General features: G+C 34.5%; 1 protein-coding gene across 2 annotated transcripts in view; it reads left to right on the top strand.

Annotated features, from left to right (window-relative positions):
• The first annotated feature begins 305 nt into the window (after positions 1 to 305).
• LOC113188836 (protein FRA10AC1) overlaps positions 306 to 12,443 on the top strand; it is a 29,338-nt gene continuing 17,200 nt past the window's right edge. For both annotated transcript variants that reach the window (XM_026397350.2, XM_026397352.2), the window contains exons 1-8: positions 306 to 460; positions 557 to 661; positions 2,667 to 2,743; positions 4,145 to 4,240; positions 4,371 to 4,416; positions 7,210 to 7,286; positions 8,146 to 8,229; positions 8,998 to 9,082. In XM_026397350.2, coding sequence (XP_026253135.2) covers positions 2,667 to 2,743; positions 4,145 to 4,240; positions 4,371 to 4,416; positions 7,210 to 7,286; positions 8,146 to 8,229; positions 8,998 to 9,082 — 465 coding nt within the window. In that variant the 5' untranslated portion in view covers positions 306 to 460; positions 557 to 661. The remainder of the gene's footprint in view (positions 461 to 556; positions 662 to 2,666; positions 2,744 to 4,144; positions 4,241 to 4,370; positions 4,417 to 7,209; positions 7,287 to 8,145; positions 8,230 to 8,997; positions 9,083 to 12,443) is intronic.

Genomic DNA, 12,443 nt, shown 5'->3' with positions numbered 1-12,443 from the left:
CTAAAATGAAATATATTTGCAAATGACGGGCGTGGGCTGAGCTGCAGGCAGTGCCACACGGTACTACATGTTGGATTCCCTAGACGGGAAAAGAAGGAGGCCCAGGAAAATACAAGGAGCTGCGACGTTGGGAAAGCAGTTTCTGCTTCCCCTTCCGGGCCTTTTCTCCTTACGCTGTTGTTTCCCGGAGCTGCTCTGGCTGTAGCACGAGGTCGGCGCTCCCGGAGCCGGTGCCTTTTAGGTGTGACACATGTCCGAGTCGGAGCGGAAGTGGCTCCCCGTCGGGATCCGTAGGGAGGCGGGGAGCTGGCCGCGGCAGCGACTGTGGCTGTTGTGGCAAAGCTCTGATCGGAGCGTACGGTGTCGGTCCTGCAGCGGTTGCTCAGTACCGGGCTGCAGCAGCAACTGCCACGACTCACGGGAAGAGCTTGGAAGAGCAGCGAGGAACGCCAGGAAAGGGGTGTGTCTGGAGGGACGTGATATATTTGGTGTGGAGAGAAGGACTTGAAACTTGTTCCTCGTAATAGTTGATTGCTTTTTTTTCTTTTAATAACAGATTCTGGAGGCATTCAACGTCTCCGTTCTCCATTTTCTCGGCCCTTCTCAGTTTATTCGTAAACTGATGTGAGTGAGAGCTTTTTAGTGCAACTTCTGAGTTAAGGTGCGTATGGGGCGGATGAAGCGGTCAGAGGAAAAAGAAATGGGAGAGTGGGAGCCAGGTAGGAGGTGATATGAGGAATGAGGGAACAAGATGATGATATTCAAGTTAACATTTACAGGGTTTATGGTACTAGACACTGTTCTGAAACCCTTTAGATGTGGTAATTCATTTAGTTTTTTGAGGTTGGTACTCTCAATTAGTCTTATTTTACAAATGGTGAAACGGAGGCTTAGAGAAGTTAAGGAGCATGTCCAGAGAAAGGCAAATGAAAAATGTAGAGCGAGTCTTTGAATTATGGCAAGCCGGTTTTAGAACACATTTCCTGGCTCCACACTGTGGTTTTTTGCCATCAAGATATGAAGAAAGTGAGGATATAGGACTAGGAGTAAAAGGGTGGTGTAGCTTGAACAGATATAGTAAGATGGCAGGAACTAGAAGTTGATGTAAAGGGTATGCAATCCAGGTGTGAAGGCAGGGTAGGGTTGAAACTGTGGTCTTCTGACCACCATTTCCAATCTTGTCTGGGGTCTCCTACTCTATAGAGTTCTGCAGGGTAGGGAAGAGAAGTATACACTTGCACACCTAAGTTTGAAAATAGAATTACAGAAAGATCATTGACCTAAGTTTGAAAATAGAATTACAGAAAGATCATTGACTTATACAATTTAATGATTATTTGACGTAGATACTTTATTTAATAGATGAAGCCCAAAGAGATGAAATGAATTACTTATAATAGTTAAACTTAGAAACATCTTCTGTTGTAGATCCAATATAATGAAGTTCAGGGAGTTGTTTCCTCTTTTTTTCTACTGTACTTGCTGTCATGAATATTAAAGTTTCAAAAAATTGGAGTCTTCTGACCTAGACTGGTTACTTTAAGCCATGAGTTGAATACTTATGATATCAAATTGTCAAATAATCCATCCATCCACCACTAATGTGAGTCCCAAACATGATTCTGGAAGCAGAAGCTTCTTCCATGAGAACTGAGGTCTTTCAGCATTTCTAAGAATGTCAATTTAAAAATGAATGGAAACAAAACTAAGCTAAAGGGTAAGGTAGTTCAACTTGAAGAAACTTAAAATGGAAATCTCTACGTATGTTGAAAAAAAAAAACAATAAAATTTTCATCAACTGATAGTGTACCATTCACAAATACAGTAATTCTAACCTTATTCCAGTGATACAATTTGGAATATTTGAAATTGTGAGCTTGAAAATCAAGTAAATCAGCTTAACCACTTATTTGTGTTATAAAATTAATTTATTTAACTTTGTCTTAGATTTTTTTTTTCAATCCCTGAAATGGAGAATAGTTTCTAATAGTTGCAGAATCACAGTCATTTTTATAAAGTGTCTGGGACAAAGGCAGTCTTACATTATTTTAGAAGAGCATTCTGATAAATGAATTGTTGGGCAGTTTTATCATTGTGTGAACATGGTAGTTACTAGCATACCTAGGCTATAATGATGTAACCTATTGTTTCTCGGCTACAAGTTTATATAGTGTTTAATATTGTAAGCTGTTATATTTTGCTGGTATTTATGTACCTAAACATGTAAACATAGAAAAAGTACAGTAAAAATACTTGATAAGAGGAATTTTTCAACCCTTATAATCTTATGAGACTGTTGTCATATGTGATCTGCTGTTGGGTACATGATTGTACACAGTAACCGTTAATCATGAGTTAAATAAAAGTGACTCAGTCCCCTTGCAGTTTTTGGGCCTGGTTTTTAATGGAAAGGCCAAAGAGTAACTTCCCTTGTTCTCCTAATGTCAATTAAAGGTGAAAAATATTGATGCATTTTTCTGAAGGGTAAGTTTATTATTTCAAAGTGAATCCAAATTTTACATGGCTGGAGAGCCCATGAACAGTGGGCATACCATGATCTTTTAAAACTATTGTAGTTAAGATCTCTGATTTTTCTTTTAACTGTCCTATTTCCTGAACAATTGGAAACTTAGGTTCTAAGTAACTGACTTTATATTCTTCTGCAGATGCATGGGCATGGAGGCTATGACTCTGATTTTAGTGATGATGAACATGGCGGAGAATCTAGTAAGAAGAAAAAAAGGTAATTTTTTTTATTGATCAGTATTTTACATCCTTTCTAAGTTGCTATGAGGTATAAATAATATTAGCTTTGGGATCATGCTTACATGTGAAGCCAATTACTTAGTGAATGAATTTTTATTCATTAAGCTACAATAAATTGATTCAAAATTGGAGAACAGTTTGGGGAAAAATAAAAAGTCTGTACTGTAAGGGGGTTATTGAAATGGAAGGGGGGAAAATGAAAGGTTTCAGATTTCTCTGTTGCATGTAGTTTTCAACTGTTAAAGACTATACTTGCAAACGTCATAGCACAGAGCGGGTTGGTTGGTTCTTTCTTGCTAGTACTTGCCATCAAAATGAAGATAGTGTGCAGAAAAATATTATAATTATGGGAGGGTTCTTTTGTTTACATGAATGAGCGTGTTAATGGAAGAAGCTCATGGCAGGTTTTATTGAATTGAAAGAACTAGCAGCACATAGGCATGGGCATCATTTAGGGGCATTGTTATCAACTTTCAGTGTTTAGAAACTCAGTTTTATCCATTAACTCAGGAGTGGCTGACTAACTCGTACTAACTAAACCTATAGAAATCAGTTTATTATTCTGTGAGAGCAGTATAGTAGGTAAAACTGGTACTGAACATTTTTATAAAATACTCAATCTTCATGTTTAACCAACAAATAGTAATAATTATAATAAATTACATTTTATCATGCTTTATATTTTCTAGATTTTCTTTTTAAAATATTACTTCATAAGAATAGAATTTGAGCAAATCTAGTTGGATACTGTGCTCTAGGGTTATATTTATCTATATAACTAGGTCTGATCATCTGTGGTCTATAGCCTCTTTTTTCCATATTATGTATTACCAAAAACTTCCTTATCACTGCTTTACAGAGAAATTAAGAAACTTAACTATAATAAGATTAAGGTGGTAGCTAGGTACGGTGGTGCACACCTGTAATCCCAGCAGCTCAGGAGGCTGAGGCAGGAGAATTGCAAGTTCAAAGCCAGCCTCAGCAATTTAGCAAGGCCCTAAGCAACTCAGCAAGACCCTGTCTTTAAATAAAACTTAAAAAAGTGTTGGGGATGTGGCTCAGTGACTAAGTGCCCCTGGATTCAATCCCTGGTACCAAAAGAAAAAAAAAATAAGGTTAAGGAGATGTAAAATGTCTCATTAAACATCAGTGTGTCTTTTTTAAGTTGACTTGACTTCTGGGGGCAGGACTGTGGCTTGTTGGTGAAGTGCTTGCTTAGCATGTGTAAGGCCATGGGTTTGATATCCAGCACCACCTGCACACACACAAAAAACAACTTGAATTCTTTAAAATATGTTTAATTATGAAAATATAAAAATATTAGGAAATACTCTAAGAAAAATTAACTCTTAATATTTTTTTTTAATTAATACACCAGGGCAACCGAAGATGATTTACTGCTCAAAAAGCCATTTCAGAAAGAAAAACATGGAAAGGTGGCTCATAAGCAAGTTGCAGCAGAATTGCTGGATAGGTATGGTATTTCAAAGTAAATTACATTCTTTGTTCTAAGATGTTTTATAAACTTGGACTAAGGGCTTAGATTATATTAGTTAAGATATATAGACATTTGAATTTGCTTAAAATAAAAATTTCTTTAACAGGGAAGAAGCAAGAAACAGAAGGTTTCATCTCATAGCTATGGATGCTGTATCCTTTTTAAATTTCTAGATTTTTATAACTAGTAGAATATTTTAAAATCTGCTTTGTTATTTTGTTTCATAAAATTTTGTGAAGTTAAATAGGCCATTTTATGTTTAGGGTTAAGCATTTATTGATGTAGAATTTTGCCACTTATACTTTTGGGTATAATTTTCTTTTCCTAACAGGAAATACTTAGAGACAAAAACAGTGAAATGTATTACTATCATAGGCTTATAAAGTTCATGAACCTGCAGATATTTTTTCCAACTTGATTTTGTCAAATTTTTAAATTCCCTTTTCTACACTTCCTTATCTTTAGTCTCATTTTAATTTATTCTCTTCCTGGTTCTTGGCTATCTAAGTTCTCTGCAGAACTTGTATTTAAAATTAGATCATTTGTAGACTGTCCCCAGGCCTGCTGTAGCTATAATTCTCAAATGTGACTGGAGGCTATTGATAAGCTGTTAACTTGCTTCCTTTTGTAGTATGTTTCAACTCAATTTTTTAAATAAGACTGTGGCTCCTTACAGTACCTGGCTATCCATATTACTGCAGGGAATATTGGAGAATGAAAGGGAGACCAAGCAAGATCTGAAGTATTTCTGCATATTTATTGCTAAGGTCAGGATTGGAAGAACAAGGCAATATAATATCACTTTAATACACCCCTTACCTATAGTCATCCTTTTCACTTTGTTATCATTCTGATTCTTTTTTAAGTTATAGAAATTCCATTTGACCCTTATTTATTTATTCCTTTACCTCCTAACCAAATAGCTTGGTGTTCCCATGAATCTCGTTGGCTACTTGTTCCATTAGCATTTGAACGTCTGGTCTGTCTTCTCTAACACCATCAAGGTATTGGGGCACTTAGCATGTGAAAGTGAAAGTGTAGGCATTCCTTTTCTGGAAGAGGTTGAAGGGGGACCATAGATTTTTCTGTTTGTTGTTGTTGTTGTTGTTGTTGTTGTTATTGTTGGAGTAGTTATTATCCAAAAATTTATCGGTCTCACTAGGCTGACTCTCAGTTGTTTGGTAAGAGAAGACAGCTTTTGTTGAGAGTGAGAGAGGGAGGGAGGGAGGGAGGGAGGGAGAGAGAGAGAGAGAGAGAGAGAGAGAATTTTAATATTTATTTTTTAGTTATTGGCGGACACAACATCTTTGTGTGTATGTGGTGCCGAGGATCGAACCCGGGCCGCACGCATGCCAGGCGAGCGTGCTACCGCTTGAGCCACATCCCCAGCCCAAAGCTATTTAGTCTTTGTCTAATAGTTGTTTCTAGGGTGCCAGCTTTACTTCCAAATCTGGGGTATGTGAGACTGAATGAAAACCCAGGAAACATACAACCTGAGGTCCCTACTTGATGTACCTTCTTCTCTCCAACTTTCAGAGTCTTACTATATTTGTTTTATAATATTCCAGATTTGTAGTTGTTGTTAGTGTGAGGAATATGAAAAAATATATCTCTGTCTGTTTCATCTTCCCCAAAGCAAAAGTCTTACCCACTGCCTGTTTTTGGACATAAAAAATTGTATTGGAACATAGCCTTGCTTATTCATTTATATGTTGTCTATGATTGCCTTTCTGCTAGAATGGCAGAGCTGAGTATTTACAACAGAGACCAAATGACTTACAGTGCCTGCAGTATTTACCATCTAGCTTTTTACAGAAAAAGTTTGGTGATTCCAGCTCTAATGGTATTTAAGTATCTTAACATAGTTACAGGAGCAGTTAGGATAGTTCAAGAGCTAGAACTGTGATCTCCAGATATCTATCTGGCTTGCTCTCATTCCCTTTCTCTCTCTCTCTTTCTCTCTTTCTTAGAAACATCAGCTGCTTTGTTATCAGTTTTGGAAGTTTCATTCTGATTGTTTTTTATTAAAACACATTGTGATTGGGGCTGGGACTGTAGCTCAGTGGTTGAGCGCTTGCCTATCATGCATGAAGCACTGGGTTCGACCCTCAGCATCACATAAAAAGAAACAAATAAAATAAAGGCATTCTGTCCATCTACAACTACAAGAAATATTAAAAAAACCACATTGTGATCAATTAAATTACTATATATCTTTAATATAATAGGATGTAGTCACAGACAGTATTACAGAAGGCAAAGCCAATTCTGCTGGTTCTAGAGGGAGTGCTGCTGAGCTTTTTTAAAACAAAAAGTAATGCTCATTTTATCTCTATACTATGCTGAAAATACACATGGTTGCGTGGATTCTTTAAATATTAAGAGAAAGTATAAAAAGTAATATCTGATTTCTTATATTTAATTTTTAAAAGGCTTTATATTAGCACAGTATTATAGAAGTTAAGTCTTCTTTTAAAGGTTTTATCATTATTAACATAACTGAAGTGTATTTTGTAATGAAAGATAAATTCTGCTTCTTACCTTTAATTTTAGAAGGCATAAATTATTCATTTTTATATTATGATTATTAGAGTGATTGGTGGTATTGGGTTGCTGGCAGTCCCGCAGTAGGAAGCTCTCTTTCTCCCCGATGGTGATGTGTTTTATCACAGAGTAATATGTACTTGAAAAATATTCCAAACATTACATTATACGTAATATATGCTTGGAAAAGTATCCAGTAGAAAGTAAAAGCTCTTCTAATTTAGTCGTCACTTTCATTATGTACCCTCCTGAGTTCTTTGAATGTGTGAGCGAGCACATATCGTACATACTTGCATACTTTTGGAGGATAAATAGACTTATAACTATGCTTTTTTTCACCTAGTAATATGACACAGAATGATTTCTATGTGAATAAAATCCTTAATATTTTTAAATTTCAGTATCAAAGGCATACAAAGTTTGTAAATGACTATATTTTATACTATGGTGGCAAAAGGGAAGACTTCAGGCGTTTAGGGTAAGTATCATAGAATGGGAGGGGAAGTATGGATGACTTCAAATACCCACAGCTATTGTGTCTTCTGATTTTATCATTCTTTCCCTGCTTTCTGTTCCAGTTTCCTTGACATAAGGTGGAGAGGCCATCCACACCTTCTAGCTAAGGGCTCTTCATGAATCCTATTTCCTTGGCAGTAGGCCTCGTACCACCTGACCATAACAGTATATGTGAGAAATACTCATGTGTCATTGGCAAAGATTTTTGAAACTATTACATTTTAGACCTTAGTGTTTAGAATTGCTTTTTAAAGGAAGGGTAAAACAAGAAAGCTCACTACAGAATTTCCCATCTGTCAGAGCCTCTTTGCCTTCCATGGGTTTTTTTCCCTCAGTGACTTAATTTTTCTGAGTTAGTACTATTTCATTTATTCCAAATTTGAAAGATCCTATCCTTACTAACTAATCCTAGGAACTGGTAATGACATGAGGCAAAACTTGATATTTTTAAACAATTTGATCTCAATAGAGTGGTATTACTGATTAGTTAGATTCCAGAACTTATTTTCATTCACCTTTTCTTATTTAGTGTTTATTCCGTCTCATGCTAACTTTAGTAACTTAGCACCCTTTGTGTATTTGAAATTTTAGTAAAATGGATGGATTCTTTTGTCCATTTAACTTATTCTATAGCAGTACTCTTCATAGGTACCTTTTAAAAATATTGAAATAGTTTTTATAAATATACATATACATACACACATAAAACTATTTTTATGTATACATTTATTCACATTTTCAGAAATTTTGCAACACTATTTAATCTCCTCAATTTGACTAATTTTGTTTGCATAGTAAATTGAAACTGTTTGATTTTGCAGGGAAAATGATAAGACAGACTTGGATGTTATACGAGAAAACCATAGATTCCTATGGAATGAAGAGGATGAAATGGAGATGACTTGGTAATTTTAGCCATCAGAGTCATGGTGCATCAAATGTTTTAGTCCTGTCTTTCTTGTACTGTGTTTTCTTAGCTGTCACTTATCCAAAGCTTTCAGCCTCTTCATAGGATCATTCTGAATCAAAGACATAAAACCATGTTTAGCATTCTTGAATCTGAGTTGGTTCCTTTGGTGGTTTTGGCAGTTTTAACTGACTTCCTCTTGTTTGACTTAGTCTTAAAAAAATAACTTTTTATGATATTATGTGTTGTCTTGCGATTTGCTGTTATGTTCTTCTTTTAAAATTTTTTAAATGATTTGGGAAAAAATAATACCTGAAAATGTTTTTTAAAATCCAAACATTACAGGGTAAAAAATGAAGAGTAGCTGGGTGCCATGGCACACATCTGTAATCCCAGTGGCTCAGGAGGCTGAGGCAGGTGGTGAGGTGCTAAACAACTCAGTGAGACCCTGTCTTTAAATAAAATACAAAATAGGGCTGGGAATGTGGTTCAGTGGTTGAGTGCCCCTGGATTCACTCTCCAATACCAATAAAAGGAAGAGTAATTCACCTTATCATTTCCAATTGTCAGTTTATCAATTTTCACTCCTCAAGAAAGCCACTTCAGTAATTAATATCCAGATATTCTGTGCACATGGAAGCAATAGACCTCTTTTAAAACATTACTATTTTATATCTATGTGTTATTTGTTTTAACATTGCTTCCAAGTAGCAAACTATGGTTAGATTTCTGAATGTAAAATACTCATTTTTTTTAATGTATCTAGGGAGAAGAGACTTGCAAAGAAATATTATGATAAACTATTCAAGGAATACTGCATAGGAGATCTCAGTAGATACAAAGAAAATAAGGTATGTCCTCTAAATACAGAAGGAAGTTCTTATTCAAATACGGTCTTAATTTTTATTATACTATCATGACCCACATTATTCTTTTAAAGATGCTATTTCTAGTCTAGGTTGTCTTGCACCTATGGAGTATCATTTTGACCATGAGATTTTTACAAAGGGCCTGTGGAATTTATAAAGGACAAGGGTGCTTTTTCTTTTTGAGCTGAGGCATGAAAAGCCTAAAATTAAACACAAGTGGCTCTTGGATCCTGTTTCATCTTGACTCTGGTCTAGACCCTTAGTGATTATGATGAATGGTTTAATACTGCGGAATGATTCTTGTTTCACAGATTTATGTTTCAAAATGACAGATATTTTTTAATTGATTACCATTTATAAAGTGCCAGATGCACATCTTTTATTATACAAATATGCCTATTCTAGTAAAATTAACTTTTCCATCTATGCTAATTAGTAGTGGCAGATTTCCATACTCACTTTACATCTTACTTTAGTTAATATTAAAATTATATTTATTTCTAAATCAACTTTAAATTTATATCTAAGAAGGTGACCCAGGAACAGATGATCTTAGAGGAGGGAATGCTGCATAAATATATGTTATGAATAATGTATGTTTATATTATATTAAGGAAGACAACCTATTTTAAAAGCTGTATTAAATTTATGTATCATAGAGATTTCTTTTTCATTTAAATAGTTTGACCTTATTAGAATTAGGATTAGTTTTACAATGTTTTCAGTGTGCCGTAACCCTGTTTACACACCATGTGCTTTGTGTATCCCAGAGTCTTCTCAGTTTTTTGTGAATTAACTATGGTTCTCATTGATATCTCTCATCTTTGTGCCAGCCAATTTCCAAAACTTGTCCAAAGAGCACAACAATTGGAATTACCTGAGTTTATAGATTACAAATCAAGTATGAAATACTGTCTTTCTAGGAGCATGTAACAAAGCAGCTTTTTCAACCCTAGCTCACTTATGGATTTTTCTTCATATTTATTGAAATTAGACTGAAAAGTTGAGGTCTAGTTGAGGAGGAAAGTTTATGTAAATAAAAATCAATTATTTGTATTCTCCATTAAAAAGCATTATTACTAGAAATCATAGTTGAAGGAGAATAATCTTGAAACAAATTGTGCTTTCATATTAGAATATAATATGAAATTTATGAGGTTAAGTGCTAGTAAGGAATCAGATTGGATTTGCAAACTTTGAGTGTGGATAGTGATGTTTTTTGGGAAGATAATGACTTTGTGTTTTGAAAAACTATGTTTGAGGTATTGGAGAAAGTTGGAATAAGGCCTTGGACAATGATTTTTCACTTTTAATCAACTCCTAATTCTGTGTATAATATAAAAATATATATTTATACACACACACATACTGCACATATTACATTACTTAGTGCATTTTTTAGTGAGTTTCCATCTTTGCTCCATATTTCCATTCCTTTTTTGGAAGAACCATTCATCATGAGAATGTATTTGTATTTTTGTATCAGGATTAGATTTAACTGCAAGGAATAGAACACATTCTCAAAAAAAACAAACAAACAAAAAAAAAAACCAAAAAAAAAAACCACTGACTTAAATAAGCTGAGCTTATTATTTTTTTTTTTTTGTAGTAAAACTCCAAGTAGATGTTTATGGAACTTGATGTCATAAAGTCAGAATCTTCTCTTTCTTTTTGCTTGCATGTGTGACCTCTTTGTGAGAGTATAGAATAAGAGGAGGAGGTTTGGCACTGAGTCTTGAGTAACTCTAGCTTTTATCCAACTTATCAACAAGAAATTTATATTAGGAAAGGATATAAGAAATATACATTTGCTGGCTAGTAGGATGTAATGTAGTTGTTTCATTACATTTCTTATTCCTCCCATAAGTTTATAACTTTCTTGGTGACAGACACTATTTTAATAATCACTTTTTATCCTTAGTTAATGCCAAGCTGAAAAGTAGTTATTTAGTGTTTGTTAAGTATGGTAGTTTATGAAAGAAAAAAATTTGGAAACTATTGCTAGTGCGCATTTGTCAGTGCTTCAATAGACATTCCAAAATATGTTGAATATGCTTAGGCTAAAAGATAAAACAAGCACATTTGAATTTTTTTCCCCCTAGGCTTTGAGGATTCTATTTTTTGGGCGGGGGTTTAATCAGAATATTTTGAAATGTCTTGAGGATTTATTTGCATTTAAGATAGAAAACTGCCAAATTCAAGTAATAGATGATTTTTAAAAAATGTTTTAAACTAAAAGCCAACCAAGTATTGAACCCTTTATCTGGATTCTCTTTTAATACAACATTTCAATTAATTAAGATTGTTTCCATTTCCATTTGTATGCAAAAAGACAAAATAAAATAATTTAGTAACTTTTCCAAGGTTATAGATCTAGTTAATGAATGGCAAGCTTCTTGAATTGGTTATAGGTCTTCATGATACTGTAGCTGAGTGGGGTTTTTTGTTATCTTTTTAAAAATAGGCTTTATTTTTTAGATCAGTTTTTAGGAGACAGCAAAATTGGCTGGAAAGTTAAAAAGTTCCCATAAGCCTCCATCCTCCCCTACACATAGTCTCCCCTACCATTAACATCTGCCACCAGAATGGTCCATTTGTTAGAACCATTGAACCTGCATTGATTTATCATTATCACATAAAGGTTCACTTTTGGTATTATGCATTCTTTGGCTTTTGATAAATGTATAATGATATGTGTCCACCATTATAGTATCAGAGTAACTGTTTCACTGCCCTAAAAGTCCTCTGTGCTCTGCTTCTTCATCTGTCACTATTCCCTAACTCCTAGCAGTCCCTGATATTTTTACTGCCTCCATAGTTTTGTCTTTTTCACCACAACATCATATAGAACCTTTTCAGATTATCTTCTTGTACTTAGTGATATGCACTTATGCATATTATTGCAATACATAACTATATAACTGTATCTTCTCATGGCTTAATATCTCCTTTCTTTTTAGCACTGGATAATATTACATTGTTTGGATGTATCACAGTTTTATCTATCATTTCACATAACTAAGGACATTGTAGTTGCTTCCAAGTTTGAGCCATTATGAGTAAAGTTGCTGTAAACATCTATGTTCAGATTTTTGTTTGGACATATTTTTCAACTCTTTTGGGTAAATACCAAGGAGTGTTGATTGCTGGAGATTGAGCTGTTAACCATACGTTAAGCCAGACAGAAAACTAAATTTGTTAGTAAAACTGGTAAATTAGTGGATAAATGTGAAATATCTTAAAAAATAGAACAGATGGATCAACAGCCAAATAACAAATAAAATTAAGTTTAGAAATATGGATGAAAATTAACCTTTCCATTTTAGGGTTCCAGATAGGATCC

This window comes from Urocitellus parryii, chromosome 5, assembly GCF_045843805.1.
Source record: "Urocitellus parryii isolate mUroPar1 chromosome 5, mUroPar1.hap1, whole genome shotgun sequence".
In the NCBI taxonomy this organism is placed as follows: domain Eukaryota; kingdom Metazoa; phylum Chordata; class Mammalia; order Rodentia; family Sciuridae; genus Urocitellus; species Urocitellus parryii.
This window is presented reverse-complemented; position numbering and strand designations above follow the sequence as displayed.